The 20,356-nt window shown below is 45.5% G+C and overlaps 1 protein-coding gene across 1 annotated transcript in view; it reads left to right on the top strand.

The window, feature by feature from the left end:
* Positions 1-20,356, top strand: part of CEP120 (centrosomal protein 120) — a 417,274-nt gene that overhangs the window by 266,402 nt on the left and 130,516 nt on the right. Inside the window, exon 15 of the mRNA XM_085632676.1 lies at positions 5,728-5,820. Within this exon, the coding sequence (XP_085488802.1) occupies positions 5,728-5,820 (93 nt within the window). The remainder of the gene's footprint in view (positions 1-5,727; positions 5,821-20,356) is intronic.

Raw genomic sequence — 20,356 nt, 5'->3', positions numbered from 1 at the left:
GCAGAACAGCGAGACCAGGAGCAGCAGGAGTCTTTCCAAATGCAGTCTCAGTTCCAGGCAAAGTCCAAGTGTCCAGACGGTCGAAGAGTGACGTGGTTTCAGGCATTGTCCCACTACGAATCTGAGGACCTACCCACAGGTAAGCCCTTTCATACCCTAAGAAAGGGGTTAGGACGACTCAAGGGAGGGGGGGTGTTCCTCCCAGAGGAGGGTTGGACAGAGGGGAGGATAGTTTCGCACCAGAGCCAAGGGCTCCCTGAACTGGCTCAAACTAGAGTATGCAAGGAGGACACCAAAAGGTGCCCTTTGAAGTAGTCTGTTGGCGCTGGAAAGCGCCCCCACCCCAATACACAAAGTCCTATCTGGTAGGTGGTCACACCTCCCTGTGACAGGAAACCTATTGTTCTACCTTCCCCTGCTCAAGCTCAGCTCAGCAGCAGGAGAGCAGAATCGTGTCTATGGTTGGCAGCAGCACTAGCTTGTTAGCAGACCCTAGAAGGCTGTTACCGGGAGTACTGGGGGCTTCCTGGATGAGCCCCCAGTGCATGGAATCATAACTCCAACTCCGGTAACAGTGTTGGGGTAGGATTCCAACATGTTAGATACCACACATGCCCAGGTTCGGCACAATCATCCGTGTAAAGAAGGATGGCCACTAGATGTATCAGAATGGCTGACTGCACTTACAAAGCCTGGAGAATCGACTCTGGGGTTTGTAGGGGTGTCCTGCTCCTGCATAGACACCCACAGACTTATAACCCAGCACCCTGCTTTCAGGATTGAAAGGCCTGCCTTCAGGGCTGACTTATAGGTTTTAAGTGTAGTGACCACAGATATGAGAAAACCTATATCTGTTGTAAGTGGTGCTAGCACCAGCTTACACAGGCTGCAATGGCAGGCCTGTAGTCACAGTATGAGTGGTCCCTCAAGGGTGGCACCATACATGCTGCAGCCCATGGGAGACCCCTGGAGTACGTATGCCCTGGTACACCAGTAGCCAATTGTGGAGGCACAGAAGTACTTACCATGTCAAATTTAGGGAGGAACCACAGTGACTGGGGTCCTGATTAGCAGGATCCCAGTCAGACTAGTCAAAAAAACATACTGACACCAGCAAAAAGTGGGGTTAACCATGCTAGAAGGATCCTACCTCCCTACAATCCCCTCTCCAAGGCAGGCATAGCTTTGTGGCTAGTTGAATGTATTAAGACAGTCATCATTAAACAAAGAGGATTCTACCTGCTCCATCCAGGTTTCACTCCACCCACAAGAAAAGAGCTACCATAGCATTCATAGGAAAACATCCCACAAGAGGTTATTTGTATGGCGACCACACACCTTTAGCAAGCACTACTGTGTGGACATCTTAGCCTACAAAATGTTATGGTGGGTCAGACAGTGTTAAGGACTTTGTTTCAGACATCTGCATCATCCACAATGTAGCTACCGCTTCTGGAGGCGACTGCTATACCGTCTATGCTAATCATGTATATCTACAGCCACATATGCTATAAATCGAAATAGTTACCCTGTAAGCATCTGTTTGTAGCATGTTGTACTTTAGATTCATATGCTTTGACCTTCCTCTCACGAAAGCCTGTGTTTTTTGCAGATTTTGTGCTTTCTGTAATTCACAGCCCATTGCGTGAAGCACCTTACAGCCATTTACCCTCGTTGCATGCTCTCACCCACTGTGCCGAAAAATATTTAATATGGAGCCTGTGCCATGCACAGTGCACTCCAAGAGGAGTTACACTATCTTGTGACTCAGGAGACTTCTTCGAACAAAAACAATTTGCCAAAGTCCGAACCTAACATTAGATGACAGGGGGATGCTAAGTGTGTGAATCTATAGCACAACAAACTACAAACAAATTTTCCAGAGCAAGTAGCATTTTCCTTACTACACTTCCTGTTACATATCTTTGGTCATTCGTAGCTCTTCCATGCATTTAGTCAACTCTGAAAATGATTCAAGTTTGAACATATTAATTCTTAAGAAACCTGGTGTCTGTTCAGTAACATTTATTCTTAGGGCCAAACATGCTTTGTGCAAATTTACACCAAAATGAGTTTTTATGTCTCAAAATTGCACAAATTTTATTCAGGCAACTGCTTCTTTACTCCAACACAAAAACATGCAGAATTTACAAATGGTCTTTTAACAGAATACATATCTCACTATTAGTGTTCAATTGGCATTCCTTGTGTTTTTTCCAAGATGGATTCCGAAACAGACAAAGAACGTCATGTGTTTATGAAACTGCACTTTGCCTGAGGACAGAATGGACCCATACACTCTCTTAACTTCCACATGAATTATTTGCTCAGGAATTTAAAGGGATTCAGGAGACTTGATGTCCATATAGTTCCCCTAAAGATACCTGAGGCTCCTGAACTTAAACATTTGTTGAATCGGTATGCAAAGGCAATTGAGTAGCATATTTCTTTCCTGATTCAAACATAATGCCTATCTCTCATTTCACTCTTATTCATTCTGAATGTAGACCCTTATTTTCAGACTTCAGGGAACTGACTCCCTGCTGTGAGTTACAGTATAATGTATAATGCCTTAGTCAGAGGAGCGTCAAAATCCTTGTCTCAGGACAGATGATAACGTGAGGTAGGCAGCCAGAAAGCACTAACCTTGTAGTCCATATCAAGCAGGAGTGATTCACTCTTCTGTTTCTCAAAGCCTCGACCAATTATCAAATACAAAAAGAGTATGAATGCCAGTAGAAGAAACAGGGAAAGGGGAATGGGGAAGAGAGAAAACAGACTCGCCAGACTCTGTATCATACTTTCGCTGTGCACCAATGTCTGCAGAATGAAGTGGGTATCTAATAGCAATCAGGGGTATCTTGGTAACCTGCCATGACAGTCCAGCAGCAATAGATGTACCTTAGCTGTATCTCTGTGGATCCAACTCTCTAATGCTAAACTGCTATCCAGTTGTGCCTCTACAAAAGGTCATTAACAGGCCTTAATAAGATATACTTCCTAGGTTACCAATTCCGATATTTCTTATTGTAAACTCTGAATGCCTTGCACATAATCATGTGTAACATGGTCTTGTCTTGTAATGCTGCAATCTTTACTGTCTTGACAAATGTTCAAAGTTACGTGTTGAAAATAGTTCAGCGTCTGGGCCAAAATGGTATGCAGTGTCAAATTGATGAGGAATGTTCTACTGGACCACTACCACTGCATCTTCACCCACAATGGCCCTCATCTCATCACTATCATTGTAGAATCTTTTTTTTTATTTTTGGATGAATACGGGATGTCTCTCGTTTAGATACTCATTCTCCTCCTTGAAGGTGCCTTTCAATGCCTAGGATTCAACAAACCATCTATTGACAGCATGAATCTGTTTTTTTCTTGTGGCTGCAAAGGAACATGGAAGTGCTCTACTCAGTTCATCTTTAAATGCATCATCTGCAGCATTGCTAAACAATATAGATAATTAGGTGTGCAATTAATGCAATATCTCATAACCAAAAAGCTTGCTCCAGAATTAAATGAGAAGGCGGATTTGTCTTTTGACTATTTTGCCCAAACAAGAGAGAAACCTGGAGAATGGATCGAAAACTATTTGTCCGTCCCAGGGACATAACAGTAGCACTCATGACTAGACGTGATGCGAGACCCAGATCTATTATGTGCTTAAATGTACCCTTTTCCTCATGAATTAGCTTGGTGATCGTTATTAAGTTCACCATTTGGATAAATTCACAGGCTATGGCATCTACAGGGTCGTATATGTGGAGACTGAAATCCACAACCACTTGTTAACATAATGTGACTTGAGCCATAATTTTAGTTAGATTGTTTATGACATCTGGATGAACAACCACAGGGTGCAATGCCGCATCAACTTTGAGGAAGAAACCAAAGATATTCTGAAATTGCAAATTGGCACTTCTGGACACAATGCTTCCTATGTTTTAATGAATTTGCAATCGAAAGGTTGCTGAAATATTACTTCTACCCCTCCCCTTTCCTGTACCATGATTACAGCAAAAAAACGTATCGCCGTAACAGATTACATTACATTGGCTAGTACTGGTTGTGAGCTTTCCAGGAGGCAAACCTCCTTAAGCGTAAGTATGTCTCACTGAAATGCTGGCCTTACAACAAGGGAAGTTCCTGCTGGTCTCCCACATTGCAGAAATGTACAAGAGACTGGAAAGCTTAAGAAGGCATCTCCACTTGCCCAAATGAGTGAATATACTCTACAGAGATTTGAGCCGTGCATGGACAGTGCAGGCATGCTCACAGGAAGCAGCTCTCATGAGTCGAAACAGCTCTCAGAAGTCGTCCTCCAAGGCCAGTAAGGCTGCAAAAATACATCTGAAGTGGCTAGTGCTTTCTTTTCCTATGATCACATGATAGACTTCCTGGTACTTGAATGTGGTCTAGGCAAGGTTGATGAGTAAACATTTTGTCCCTCTGCTTTCTTGTGACTTACATGAATGAATTTCTTGTAAATATAACTTTGGCAGGTACATAAGTGAGCTGGAATCCCTTTGCACCTTACAGTCGCTCTCTGTACTTCATGAGAACAGTGACTCTGAGGGCTCACGCGACCTTTGCCAGAGTACTGCTGAAATTCGGTCTGGGCCCGATTATGCACCTAACATTTCTTCCTCATCGTTATGCGTGCTTCGCTGTGGGAGCATTACTGCGTCTGGGCATTAAGTGTCTTGTGCTTGTATCTACACAGATCCAAGGTTGTTAGCTGCTGCTAAGGCTAACATTGCCAGGTGGATTACCTCATGAATTGCACATTGCTATACCCTGCATGACCCTCACCACCATCCAGTGTACATACATCCTCCAGGGTTGAGGTAGTGTCAGTAGCATCCTCCAGGAATTAACTTCTCAGAGATGTAAACCTGGTAGCTGTATGAGCTACCCTACATTATCCTTTTAATTTTTTTGTTACATGTACGTTTAATGTACTCCTGATAAACATGCCAGTCCAGAGGGAAAAGTAGGCTTTTTTCCCAGACCACTCTGGCATGGAAAGGATTTTACTTCCACTGCTAAGATTTATATATGGGACACGTGTGTGGGCTTGATTGCTTTCATCTGATTGGTTACACGTAGCATACTTCTGAATTTCCAGAAATATTCCATGTTTTTGGGCAGACTGTTGTGCGCCTCAAAGAAATGCTTGTTTTACAAACTGCCTGCATCGTTCTTCGTAAAATGTGGGTAGTATTAAACGTAAAAACACAAGCCACGAAGCTTACATTGGCTGGCCAAACAGGACTGAGGTCAAATTATATGTGTGGGTTCTCTATTCAAAAGGGACCATCTGGTACATTTAAAGTACTAACACAAACTGCCCACTGCAGCCAGAGACAGACAAACCTAGTGCAGGTCATTGACAGTAGCATGGATTAATGTTGTTATTGTTTGCATGTGTGCCAGTGCCCACAATGCACCCTGCTGCTATGTGGTAAATGTATTTGCTGTAGCACATTTTCCCTTAGCGCAAAATTGCTTGTTGGTATTTTGAGTGTGGGTGTCTACAAATGTGAGTTATTACAGTCGGGTTTTGCCTGCATCTATGGGATTATCCTACTAAGCTTTCTTTTTGTTTCATGTATCGCGACAAGTCTTTACTTGGGGTACTTTTATTTGTTTGAGATAGTCACAAAAGAATGTTCTTGTGTTCTAAGGTAATAATCTAATACAGTTATATTTTATGCTTTCCAGGTTGCAGAGTACACAATTTTGGAAGAGCAACTTCAGAAAACATTGTCAGACTTGGAAAAACGTGAACGACAGCTTGCAAATGCTGAAATGGAGGTATGCTAAGTCTTCTAGTTTTATAAAGCTCTGCCATCGGCTCTGTTGAAAGGATAACTCACTGAGAGGTATCAGCCATTGTCTGTTTTTTTTATCAATGAGGTATTCTTTCACAAGTATGTAAAATGGAACGTGGAATCCCAAAAAGAATGAAACGGGCTTAGCCGGATAGATGTACAGGTCAGAAGCGTGCATCATGGTGACAAAAGACTAAAATCATGCCCTGTTTACAAAGGATTGTGGGTTGCCTTGCGTGCTTTGGAGAGGCTTTCAATACAATAAAACAAATACAAGGTATTTTGGTAGCTCCTGCATCTCTCTGTATGTGATCACATCCACACTGGTATGATATAAAGTAGACATTCACTCAGGAAGAAGCTGGATTTAATTCCAGTTGAATGATTACTAAGATTTCACGTTAAGGTCATGTATTACTGATAAGCCACACTTGTTGGTGGACAACTTTTAATATACTTTGTCTTTAGATCTGTTCACATAATCTGTATTTTACGTTGCTGTGTCCACTCTCTATTTAAGCATCCATTTTGTTTGACACATGTAAAAGCACTCCCCTTAAGTAAGTATAACATATTTTGTCCATTAAAAGTGGAAAAACCCTTTAGTCCTTATTGGAACCCCTCAGACTTGTATCTAGTTGGTGTGTATCCCATGTCACACCACTTATTTAAACAAGCTGTATCTCTTAGTAAAAGCTGGAGTTTGAAAACCTAGGGCCTCATTGCGATGCCCGAAGGACCGACACCAACAGACTGTCGGTGGCTGTTTTTCAGCCATCTTACCAGAGATTTCTGTCAGCCATATAACAATTGGCATTATGGCGGGTGGTGGTCGGAAACACCGACCGCCACGGTCCCGACATGTGGTCTGTATCCAACCGCCTGTCAGACGACCCTGGAATCCCAGAATTGGGGTGGTGCCGGTCAGGCTCTGCCATAGGGATTAAAATATCCCTTTCTGCCGGTCATTCTGCGGCGGTCAACCTGCAGCAAAACAGAAGGTGGAAACGGATTTGGGGGCCTCTAGTGGGCCCCTCTAACCCCATGGGCCAGGGACATAGGTCGCATGGTGCCTGCCACGTAGTGCAGGGATATGTGTGGGGTGTCTGTTTCGGCTTGCGGTGGGTGTTGCAGAGCGCAGCACCCGCCACAATGCAAAACATGGGCAATTCGACCACCACAGTGGTCATCCTAATTAGCCTTGTGGGACCTTTGCCTCGTGGGCGGACAGTCCCAAATACGATTGGATGGCGGCCGGCCTCCTAATGACCCCCCTAGTTCAAAGTTGAAGCAAGGGATTGTGTTGCACTATATGGTGATCAGGTCCTTTATTCAAATCAAAATTGAAGCTTAAACCTATATACCAAAAAACTCTGTAAATAAAGATCCATCCCAAAGGGGTGGGTGTAGGATTAACATTAGTAGGTAAGAATACCCATGTCAATACATTCTGTAGAAACTAAATGCTTCCACTCACAATTAGGTTCAAAGATGTAAAAATAAAAAAAGTTAAAAAGATGAAAAATAGGAACATGGACTGAAAATCCCTCACGGGGGCACCGAAGAACAATGTGAAAAATCACAGCCTCCATTGCCTCCTCATTGATTTTTGCCAGTTTTAGCAAGTAAAGACAATTTCACAGCAAACGTTATTCTGTCTATAGAATTAATTCCACGTTGTACCTTCTACCTTTCACCTATCACTCACTGTCCCTGTCTAAACAGTGCCAGTGGTGTTGCTGCCATATCCTTGTTACGTACTTTAGTCACACTAAGGAGCATCTACGTGAATGTCGCACTGACCATGACACAGGCAGCCTTTGATGGTTCTTAAACACTGCCCAAAATTAAAATCAGTGGGTGCTCGTTGTTCTGTGCCATCAAACTATTTGGACTCAATCCATAACGTAGTTCACCAAGTCGCCTAAGTTGAAGTCACAGTAAGGTGTACGCTAACTACCGTGAAAATTGTTTAACTGGTTTATTATTGTTTTACTAGCCAACATATTTTTGTACCAAGACCTGAGAAACCATCTTGAACACATAGCTTTTTTGATTAGGGTTATTAGAGTATTTTTCTTACCGGGCCTAACTGTACACATTAACTTTCTGCTCCTGTCAATCAAGATGATTATACATTAATCCTCTGGATTCTTCCGGTCTTATTTCCTCACAGTTGAGTTGATTTTGCTATCTTTTCTGTCACTTGTTTACAGACCTAAAACATATTCATAGAAAGAATAGCAAACTTATTGAGCATCCTTCCTGCTTGTTGCAGGGATTCTTCACATACACAGAACTAGGCGCATGATTATGGGACCTCGGTGTATAGGGGATAAGCCTTCCTACCGCCTTAGTACCCACGAGCCTAGGACCGACTAGCTATAGTGTCTCACTCCTTTCTCCTATTCACAAACGGAAAAACCTGTAATTAGACACCCCAGAACACAACACTCCCGGATCTCTCAGGAATCACGGTAACAAGACACACCTTTTTGCTCACTCTCTCGTACTTGTCCACAAAAAGATCTGACAGAAGCACGAAGATAGTTTTAAATATTTATTTTAACAAACGTACTCTAAAATGCAGTATATGTGCCACAACCAGCAGCAAAATGCATAATATCAATACAGTTAGCATTGCAGCAAGGCCATATATCATAAAGGGTGATGTCATTTTATAAAGACAGTGGATAAAGGACTTTAAGGACTAACCACCCTCCCTTTGGTAAGGATAAGTATTATTATATAATAGAAGATCTCTGGGCTTTGTCAGGAGACCCCATACCTCAGGCCATAGATCGTATTTCAACATCACAGGTGCGGGTTGCTCTTCTCCCTGTAAAAGTCCCTCTCCAAGTGTGTGTTACCTAAACATGCATCCCATAATATCAAAGCACGGTTCTCCAGCTAACACAGCTGCATTGGTATGTTTTGTCTAAGTTCTAGAGCCTGACCAGAACAGAATAACAAGAGGCAGTGTTTACCGACCTTGCTAACAATGTTCAGACTAAACTCCAGGAACAGGCAAAGAACGAGTTCTCATGTGTAAAGTATAAACATAGTCTCGCAAAAATAAAGACATGTAGTGTTTGTGCGCAAAAGCTGCATCATGGCTACCGGGCTCATGCTAACTTAAAGATGTCGACTATGAATCTAGCGCCCACGTGACATGCTTTGACAAGAACTAAATGAACTCAAAAGCTCAGAGACTGAGCATAGATCAAGAAAATGTAAAGGTTGCTGAGGTGATTGGGTCGATTGGAATACATGCTCGGATATATAAGAAGAAAGGAAGGATTTATATCTGGTTTGTACAGGTACCTATTTCAGGTACATCAGCCTGTTCTTCCGCTATTCTGGAGGCGCATGTCATTCTGATTCTCTTTGCAGAATTGATAAAAATCATATTTTTTCACTTCATGGAATTGAAAAGTAATGGCTTTTTGTTTAGTTTTCTGTCTAGTTGTTTGTTAGTCATTTTGTCAGAAATAAATAAAAAAATCATAATGGCTTTTCTCCATTGTTGTTGAGTAAAAATAAAATATGCAACATGTTGATTTGCTGAAATTCAGTAAAAATGTCTTTTCACCTATATATAGGTGCAAAAATATTATTCCCAACTTCTTTATACAGTTTTAAAAAAACAGCTGGGGGAGTGTAGAAGATATGGTTTAAAACAACATTTCCACACATAGACTATAATCAAAGGAATAATACAAAATAATTGCCCTCGCCTTTTTGTAATTTTTATGTCAAATCGCTTATTGAGTTTTTACAATATTTGAAGGCCAACCCGGCCCACACACATACATAGGAGATGGCTATATAACCTCCTGTGAACAAATAAAACCCAAAAACTTGCTCAATCAGTTCAGATCCTCCCCTGCACCACACGCCACCAATAAAACTCTTATTCAGATACCACATTAGACTTCCGTCTCTGGTGCCGAGGCTCCATAATTCATCTCATCTTCCAGTTGGGATTCAAGAGTGGGTACTAGGGCTAAGATTATACCTCTATAAATTGCCCATCACTTCCAGATCTTCTAATGTTTTTGTGGGCATCCAAGTGCTTCACACACCATCACCTCAAGACCCATACAATGATCCATTCCTCTTTTCATTGCCCCCACCGATGGAAATATGTTGGCTTTCCACATACTAACTATATCTCTTTACATCACGGTAAGCTCCAGAAACAACATGTGCTTTTTATACATATTTCCTCCTATGTCTTCTGTGCTGTGAAGAAGGATCAATTTAGGGGCTAATTGAATTTCCCAGGAGACCATTTTGTATTTTTACAGGGAGTATTGTTGGGATCATACCAGTGACTCCCGAAATTTTGAAAGTTTTGGTCGTATTTTGGGGAAACTACTGCCCATGCTTAGAAGATGACTCTTGGGCCAAAGCACACACTCTCTGCTCAATTATGAAAACATGGGTACCTAACTAACTAATAAACAATCCCATACACAATATTGAAAGCACATAATTGCAAGCCCATTGAGACTAAAGTCTTTGATTAAACTCTCCAAGCCATTGCGGAATGGCTTCCAAGCTGCTGATAGCACTACAAGGCAGTATTAGGGGCTGAATGTTCTTATGCAAATTCCACTAACATAATGAAAAGTAACAAATGTCTCAAAACAACAAAACTAATGCATAGTTGTTTTTGATAGTGTCTATTTTAGGTACACGTGTGGTGAAATGCTTTTACAAATCTGAAATATATAACACACACTCCCAACTAAAGCTTTATGCCTTTATTACTAAGTAACTAATATAATTCGGGGAAAGAATTACATAACATTAAGTATTTAATATAATTTAAAGTGATAATTAATAGAATATACAATTGTATGTATTAAGTAATGTAACAGTAAAAAAATGATAAATACATAATCAATAGATTAATTTTATAACGTTAATCGCAGCATCTTTTTTTATAACCCACAGTAAATTCGCTAATTTAAGATGGGATTGTTTAGTTAAAAAAGGTACGCAAGTTCAAAACGTTTTATCATTCATTCATTACATTTTGTATTGTAAGACAGTCAAAAATAGTGGCATAATTTTGTAAAGTTTGATTATTACCTAATTTTTAGCCAGCCATTCACTAGTGTTAAACATTTTAAAAAGTTATGTATAGCATAAACTCACCTTCCAAATTATGTTATCCAGTCCCATGGCCTTGCAACCATTAATAACTGGATTTCTGACAATTTTCTCAAAATTAACGATTAAAAGACTTTTGCCTTAGTGATGGGGAGACCTGTCATGCAGTTCCAGTAGGCACTTTCCTATTTGGATTCAGTTTCCCGTTCCTAGAGCTAAGAACCTGTTCTTTTTGATGCCCAGCCCTCTGCTTGTTTTAGTCTCATTTACCATCTCTTCCAAAACTCGTGCTTTGGTCATTAGTGCCTGTGTGCTTTAATGCCTTGACTGATGCAGTTCTTTTTATCTCTCCCTTTAAAGCTGCAATTAATTGAGAATTTGGTAGTCCGACAGTTGGGTGATGGAACCACGCATACATTTACCACGTTCATGCCGGTTCCACACAGTCTCAACAATGCAAGTCTTAACCACGTATATGCCTTTACCACTTATGCCTTTACAACGAATTAGGCTTTGTATGGTAAAAACATATCCGTGGTTAAGACTTGACAGGAAAGTCTTAAACCCCCCCACCCCCTTGAACCCTACCCCCGTCCTGAGTCCTAAAACTACCCTCTCACTCCTGAAAACCAACCCCTCCCCCAAGCCCTAGAAACATCCCTTCCCTGAGTCCTAAAAACTACCCCGCCCTCCCCTAAGCCATAGAAACTACCCCAAGCTATAAACTACCCACCCCCCTCGAGTCCTAAACACCACCCTGCCCCCCCTAAGCCCTAAAAAGTATCATGATCCCTGCCCCCCGACTGTAGCCCTAAAACGGACCCCAAGCCCCTGTCCTGACACCTAAAACTACCCCCTCCTCCCTAAAAAACAACCCCCTCCCCCAGCCGTGAAAACTACCCCCCCCTTGCCCGGCCCTGAAAACTACCCCGACCTCCCAGTCCTGAAAACTACCCTGAACCCCCCCAACCCTAAAAACGACTCCGAGCCCCCCCCAAAACCATACAAACTAACCCCCCAAAACCCGGCCCCATTTACCTCACCACTTTGTGTACTCTCTCGATCCTTCCTGCTGCTTGGATGCTTCCGCCACTCCGCAACTAGCAACTAGACTGCGCACTGCCTTAACCATGCATATGCATGGCTAAGGCATATGCATGGTTAATGCAAGCGCGGTAGCGCTTGCGTTGTCGGATCACGTGTGGCTGAGGCGCAGTGTTCCGACTATTCCCCGAGTCCGACTGGCTTGTAAGCTATGTATACATGACCACATTTATGCGACTCGAGGATCCTTTCACTACGTTCCTCTGAGGCAAAGAAATCACTTTAAGGCTCTGTGCGCTGTCCATTCTGCATTTCCTAAGAAAGGCTGCTTTCTTTGTTGTAAACTGTGTCATGATCTACCAGTCCGAATAAATCTTATTGTTAACATTCTACAATGTTGTAGCACATTGAAAACTTTCCTGTTATAAGACTAGTTAGTGATGTGGAGCTCAGGAGTAATATGAGAAAATATTGTTTCTAGGTATGGGTATTGAATGCGTGGGACAAATTCCTAGCAGATGTAGTGGTGACAAAGATAGTGCACAGGGAAGAAATTGTACAGAGTAACCAAACCAACGTTTAGAATCTTTTGTGTCACAAATAGGCAGGGAAATTGGCGGTCTGCGTAGACCGGCTGGTGTTTTTCTGCAATCGCGTTCCTAGTGTTTCTACTTTTTCCCATTTCTGCCCAGGGGCTGCATTTTCAATGGTCCTGTTGCTGATTGCGTTTACTCGATAATGCAGTGTGAATGCACTTAACATTTTTTCGTAAGTTTTCAACTTTGATTTATAAAATTGAAGTATACCTTTTTATGCGTTCAGTTGATAATGTAAGCATTGTAAGTTCTGATGCAAGTGATAAAGGGCTGCTTATTGATGCACTCCAGTTTCCAGTAGCTTAAGTATTTTTATGTTCAGTCTTCTTCCACCAGACTCATGGAATGGATTGTCTGCATATCAGGGGACCAGAACATCTCTAGCCTAGCTAAGAATGATTTTACTTTGATGTCCTAGGCATGTGCTGGCCCCATGTTCCCCTTGCAGTGTCTAGCTCTTAGGCGCCCAGTGCCTGCCAACATGGCAGTTAATTCCTTTTCCTACTTGGGTGGGATCAGACCTTGTTTGGTTGGATAATGCTGCTTTTTTGCTGAACTTCTGTATCTGTGCCTCTTTCAACCCGCTTGCACCTACGACTTTTGTCTGGTTCTGGACTTTGAATCTAAACCATGGTATTATTAGTGTTTAGAGTACCTGTGGGCAGCCAGCGACAAACTGTTTGAGGTTAATCCATTGGGCACTGGCTAAAGATATTCTCCATTTAGCATGAGAGATAGACAATGTTTTTCTTTTTGTGTCCCCATTTCGAAGATGTGAATAAAAGTTCAAGTCTGTCAGTACGTTCTGACCACTCTCTAAAGTGTGTTTCTGACAGAACACTGTTCTACTTTCTTTTGTCTATTATTGGACTGTATCTGTATTGTCTCATACATTTGTAAACGTCTTCTCTGTAGTGAGCCACCTGGCCACTAACAGATAATATTTCTTTGCACCCGAAGGGCCGGGTGCAGCCTGAACGTTTTAAATAAAGGTGCTGTAGCCACTCGAGGCTAGTGCACACCACCCCTCTAGTGTGTGGTCTCATGTATGTTTTCCTGGCTTAGGGGATCTCTAGTGAGGCCTATGTATGACTGGTCACCAACACCATATAGGTGACAAAGCGGGCACTCCACCTTCGCATATCTGTGAGTGCCTACCTCCTGCGAGCCATCCGGCGTGCAAATCCGCACTGGAGGGCAGCGAAAATCTGAGTCCGGTGGATGCATTGGAAGCCCAACGTGGTCTCTTCTTGGGGCCTATTGGAGACGGGGTGTGGTGTCGCACACACGCGAGGCTGAGTGCGACCGAGCAGAGCCTTAGAGTGAGTCGTGCTGCCGCACCCCACCCAGTGTGCCCTAACTGTCCACCAACAGTTATGTGTTCCCAGGTACGTGCTCATACGACTGTGTCAAATTATCTGCGGCCTTCTGTAGTCTCAGCCTACAGGCATGTGGCGTGCAGTTGGCAGCCCGTGCAGACCTACGAGGGCAAAGTGTGTTTGCCCCCCTTGCTGTGCATGCAGTGGAGGTGAGCTTCCAGGAGTACATGTGGGGTTTCCCCCAGCACTCGTGAGAGCACCAATACACTTTAGCCCTCCTTATTTGTTTCACCTGTTTCACTTGCACCATTTTAATATTTCTTCATGAACAAAAAGTGTTCACTTTTTCACTTAATACACAACTTTAAAGCATGTTTTTTTTTTTTATTTGTTTATTAATTTTCAAGGAGTTCAGTGTTATCAATGGCAATAATACTGTTACAATGCAACAATCAAAATAAACCCCAAACCTTCCCCCCCTCCCCCCCCCCCACCCACCCATCCCACAGGCAGAACAAAGAGGTCCTATACAGTACAATAACACATGTGGTTCAATAGCGATACATACATGATATAGAAGCAATGGCAACGGGGTACACTGTTCCCAAGGAAGGTTAGTGAGCCAGCAGTAGAGGCATTAGGGTACAAGAGGATTTTCACAACAAAATATCCATCGGGCTACGTGTTGTTCAGCCTGCAAAGTCTGCTAGAGTATACAGAGGGAGAGAGCAATGTTAAGTCAGAGTCAGACCAGATCAGGATTGGTCAACAAGTAGGCAGTGAGGGGGGCCCAGAAATCTTTGGGGCGAGAAGCCTCAGGAAGTTCCTCCGCATATGTTAGCAACTGAGATTGCAATATAGTAGATCCTGAAGCCATCGTTTTATCGTCGGAGTGGTTTTCGCACCCCAGCATTTCACCACAGCCCTCTTCGCAAACAGAGTGGATACAGCAAATAAACGCCTATTACAGGGCTTGAGGTGTTTCACATAGCCCAGTAAGCAAAGTTCAGGGGAGCAGTTCACAGCCTCCAAGACTACAGCAGTAAGCAGTTTCGTCACTGCAGACCAAAAAGCAAGCTCACCGGCACAACTCCAAGCCATATGGAAAAAATCAGCATCCGCCATACCACACCGCACACACTGGGCTGTTTCTTGAAGACCGTATTTATATAACTGGGCAGCTGTGTAGTATAATTGATGCAAGAATTTAAAATGTATTATTCTAAGGTTAAGATTGGCCGTAAGGCCGCTGGTAAGGGCACAACATTCAGACCATACATCCGGAGTGAGGACATCCCCCAGCGCTGTTCGCCATTTAACACAGGAAGGGTGCTCGGGCTGTGCCCGCTCTCGCAATGACGCATTGTAAAGTTTAGTGATTAGGCCCCGCCGTTCCTCTCCCGCCAGCATTGCCTGCAAGGCCCGCAGGGTTGTAGGTTCAGCCGGGTAGTCAGGATATACAGCTTTAATAGCCTGTCGCACCCGCAAATATGTAAAGCCAAACATGAAACCTCGGTCCTCACCCCTCTATGCAGCTTGCAGTGTTTTAAATTGACCATTCCCATACAGATCTCCCATGCGTGAGATGCCTACTTTGGCCAATACATTTAGGGCCTGCCTATCGCGTGCCGCTGAAATCTCCGGGTGTGAGGCCAGAGGCAAAGATGGAGCATAAAGGTAAGGCAGCCGAGCCCCCTCCGCCAGCTGGCGCAAGGCCCATGACGTACACTGTACAGGATTAATCTCAGTTCGCGGACCGCCCGTGCCCCCCAATAAGGTTGCCGCCTGCACTGCTATTGGGAGCACAGCATTAGATTCAATCGCCACATGAGGCTGATATCGTTGCGGGAAGTGCTAATAGTGTGCGAACTGAGCCTGTGTGCACAAATAGTATAGCCGGAAATCCAGGGCCTCAAAACCGCCCCGCTCAAAGGGCTGCACGAGAAGATCCCACCGGCACTTGGGTTTTTTCCCACCCCAGACAAACGTGGTCAAAGCGGATTGCAGGGTCTTAAACAACACCATATTGAGTTTGATGGGTATATTGACGAAGAAATAGAGCAGTTTGGGGAGAAACGTCATCTTTACGACTGCTATTCTATCTGCTAAGGAGAGAGGCAAATGTGTCCATCGCTCAGCCTGGTCCGCGATAAGAGTGATAGCACGGCCGTAATTCTCCGAGATCACCACCTCCGGACTTCTATGTAGCCAGACCCCCAGATATTTCACGGGATCCGATGTCCACGTAAGTGGGTATTCCAATTCTATCTTTTTGGTGCGTTCCGTCAGGAGGAATACCACTGACTTCGACCAGTCTATCCCCAGGCCAGAGAACTGTTAAAATTTAATGTACTCTCGGAGCAGCTCGGGCAAATACACCGCAGATTCACGTACGTAAAGGAGCATGTCGTCTGCATATAGCGAGACAACCAGCGGCCTTTGCCGGAAGCGCAAGGCGGCTGCACCATGGTGTTGTCGGAGTTTACAAGCTAGGGGCTCAAGAGCGAGCGAGAACAACATTGGTGGCAGTGGGCACCCCTGTTGCGTGCCTCTCTGAATAGGAATTGGAGAAGACACCCACCCATTCACACGCACCCTAGCGGTCGGGCCTTCATAAAGCACTCTGATCCATTGTAAAAAAAAAGGGAGGGAAGCCTATCCGGGTCAGGACCATAAACAGGTACGGCCATTGCAGAGAGTCAAAAGCTTTTGCTGCATCGAGCAGCACTGCAACAGCCTGAAAGTCTGAGTCAAAATAATGAAGAGTCGAGAAAATGGTCCGAAGGTTATGTGTAGTAGAACGTGCGGGGAAGAACCCAGATTGATCGGGTAGAACCAGGAGAGGAACCAGCGGCTGCATCCGAGTGGCGATCATTTTTGCAATAATCTTAACATCGATGTTAATAATCGAGAGAGGCCTATAGGATGTACAATGATTGGGAGGCTTATCCGGTTTCAGCAGGGTCACCAAAAAAGCCTCCTGGAGGGAGGGGGGCAGCTTGCCGGTGTCATGCGCCTCTGCATACACCTCTAAGAGGCGGGGGCTAGGACCGACGCTTAAGCCTTGGAAAACTTGCTGGGTAGGCCGTCTATGCCAGCCGCCTTGCAAGTTGGCAGGGACATGATGGCCTCCTTAACATCTTCCTCATCGAAGGGCAGCATTAAATACTCCCGATGGGAATTAGAGAACCAGCCCAAGGGTACATCTTCCAGATCTGCATCAATCTCTTCTGGGGGGGGGGGCTTGCGACAGCGTACAACTGGGTATAAAACTGCACCACCGCATCGCTAATTTCAGGGGTGGAGAAGTGGGGAACCCCATCAGCATCGAACATCTCCGTAATCTGTTCCTGGGTTCTCGGCGCTACTAGCTTTTGTGCTAAGGATCTACTCGGACGACCGCCCTCCCCATAATAACGAGCCGTTCTGCGGTGGGAGCAGTGGAGCAATTCCTAGTCGACCGTGTCGTTATGCTCCTTGACAAGGACACGTATATCTGCCAGCTTTGCGGGTGAGGGATGGGCCTCGTAGTCTCGTTCGAGGGCTGAGATATCGGCGCCAGCTTTTTTAAGCAGCGCCGGATATCACGCAGCACACCGGACTGTGCCCCAATACACACTCCCCGAATGGTGACCTTGAACGCCTCCCAGAGCACCCCTGCGCTATCCACGGTTCCCTCGTTCTCGCGAAAGAAGTTTCTGATCGCCTCAGCAACTGTCTGCTTTAAAACCGGGTCTGTTAGTTCAGTGGGCAGTAGGCGCCAAGCAAAGGTTGGACGTTCATAAGTGGGGACCTGTAGGTCCAGGGATACTGGAGAGTGGTCCGAGAGTGTGTGCGCGCCTCGTGAGTCACTCCTCTGACACGAGAAAGGATCTCCTCAGAAACTAACCAAAAATCTATGCGAGACCAGGAGCCATGAACCGTGGAGACAAAAATGCTCTCCCGGCTCGTTGGGTGTCGGAGTCACCATATGTCATATAACTGCCCCGCCTCACAGATCCCTTGTAACGTCGTCGCGACATGCTTAGATCTCACATCGCTGCTTCCCGTTCTGTCCAGTGCTGGGTTTAGACAAACATTGAAATCCCCACCCCAGATAAGCGCAGTGGGGGGGAACACAGGGACTCTCCTCCACACATCAGAGTAGAAGGTGGAGTCATCCGTGTTCGGGCCATACACAATAACCAGCAGCACATTCATGCCCCCCAAACAGCCATGCAGAATCGCCACACGACCCTGCTCATCCACTTCCATTCGAGTCACAGAGAATGGGAGACCTCTTTTTATCAGGATTAGTACCCCTCTAGAATATGAAGAGTACGAGGAAGCGACCTTTGCGCATGCCCAACGCGCTCCCACCCTCCCTGCAGATTCAGCCGTGAGATGCGTCTCCTGCAAGAAGGCCATGTGGACACCCATGCGGTCTAAAAAAGCGAAGGCTGACCTTATCTTTTTAGGAGTGTTGAGCCCTTGCACGTTCCAAGAAAGGAACCTAATATCAGTATGCATGGTGATAAACCAACCTTGCTAGACACATACACCAATAGCCTAAAACATAGTGCGTGGATCCAATGGAACCAAGTGTTGCGGACCAGAGTGTTCTGTAGATGGTCTTAGTGCAAGTCTACCATACCTGCAAGATCCCACCCAACCCCTGCCTCCCCCTACCCCCCTCCCACTTCAGCACCCCCAACTCGCCAAAGCCATCCCATCCCACTAGACCCCAACCACAACTAAAAACAAACAAAAGAGCGTGACAACAACGGGGTACACCCATTGGGGTGTCTGAGACAACAACAAGCAAGCCAAGCTTGCATATGTGCAAACCGGGACTAACCCCCTGTAAGAACAAAAGTTAAACACATGGGAAACACATCCCTCTAATAGAAATACACTATAGCAGCCCCGCCGGGTGCCCAATGTAGCGCAGGGTTAAGCACAGTCTCCATAGATACTCTAATCCTCGGTGTCAGATAAAGTCGGAGATTCCCGTCGCCGTCTCTTCAGAAGTTTCGCGTGCTCCAGTGTCGCCTTGGGGGTTGTGAAAATCTTGTAATCACTATCGAAGCCGATTTTCAAGCGGGCAGGGTAAAGCATGGCGTAAGGGACTCCTTCTGTTGGAAGAAACTTTTTGACAGCCCCAAACTCTTTGCGTGCCACCTGTACGGCCACTGTGAAATCCAGGAAAAAGGCGAGCTTATTTCCCTGGTGTTCAATCGTTTCCTTTTCCCTGGCCAGGCGTAATATAGTGTCCCGGTCTCTATAGTTGAGTACTCGAACTATGATGGCGTGTGGCGGGGCACCCGGGATTGGTCGAGCCGCGAGAGAGCGATGAGCTCGCTCGATAATAAACATGGGCGATAGGTGCTCAGTGCCAAAGAGGTCCGCGATCAGAGTTTCAATGTAGGTCTCCATCCTCCCCACGTTTGTGGACTCTGACAAGCCCGTGATGCGCACATTGTTCCTTCGGGAACGAGCTTCCAAGTCCTCATTCTTGACTTGGATCAGAGAGAGTACCTTTTCCATGTTGAGAGTTTTCCCCGCAACGTCGCTTAGACCGTCTTCAGCGGCAGAGACCCTTTGCTCGACTTCCCCCATGCAAGCATTCTGCTTCTCCAGGAATGGGTCCGTCGTTTCACTGAGCCAGAGAGGGCAGGAAGTAGAACGCTGTGCACACTTGAGGGCTAAGACGCGCCAAGGGTCAACTAGCAGGAGGGGCTCATAGCACTCTGCAACACAGAATATAATACGCCGAGGCCGTATCCCTGAGCCGCCTGCCTGTACACTGATAGACAAACTCACCCAGGCCTGGCGCAGCAGGGTCCCACTACTGTCAGGATGGTCCAAGAGAATGCTAGATAGGGAGCAGAGGGGTAGACTCCCGTACTTTTCCGGACACAGTGTAGAGCCCGGCATCTGGCAAATGTCAGCAGCGTTGCCGGCAGTAAGAAGGCCGCAATGAGCAGATACTCCAGACAGGGGCTGCGGGTAATGGCGAGACACGGCGGCAGGGTGTCAGCCAAGACGTCTTCAGCATTGGCGCAAGTCGGCCATTTATCCAGGCAGATAGCACTCCGGTAGCAAACCGCACTCCCCGGCGCCAGGCCGCCGCGCACAGGCCGCCGGCCATGCCAGGCCCGCAACCGCCTCCGCTAACTCAGGCCCAGCACAAACCGCGTCCCACTCACCGTCACCGGCTCCGGGAGTTTAGGCGTCAACTTCCGCCATCTCTGCCACAGCTGCTAGCGGCCTCCAGGGCCCGCACACCACCTCACGCCACCGGCGCTCCCCAGGACACGGAGCCCGTGGCGATAATTTCAGAGCAGCGATCCGCCACCCGCACCACAATGTCGCTAGCACCAATCGTGCCGACACAGGAGTTGGTCAGGAAGGCAGGGCCTCGTGGGCGCCACCATGTTTGCTCTGGAGGGTCGCTCAA

The sequence above is a fragment of the Triturus cristatus genome, chromosome 2_1 (assembly GCF_964204655.1).
Source record: "Triturus cristatus chromosome 2_1, aTriCri1.1, whole genome shotgun sequence".
In the NCBI taxonomy this organism is placed as follows: Eukaryota; Metazoa; Chordata; class Amphibia; order Caudata; family Salamandridae; genus Triturus; species Triturus cristatus.
Note: the sequence above shows the minus strand (reverse complement) of the source record. Positions and strands in the feature narration are given on the sequence as shown.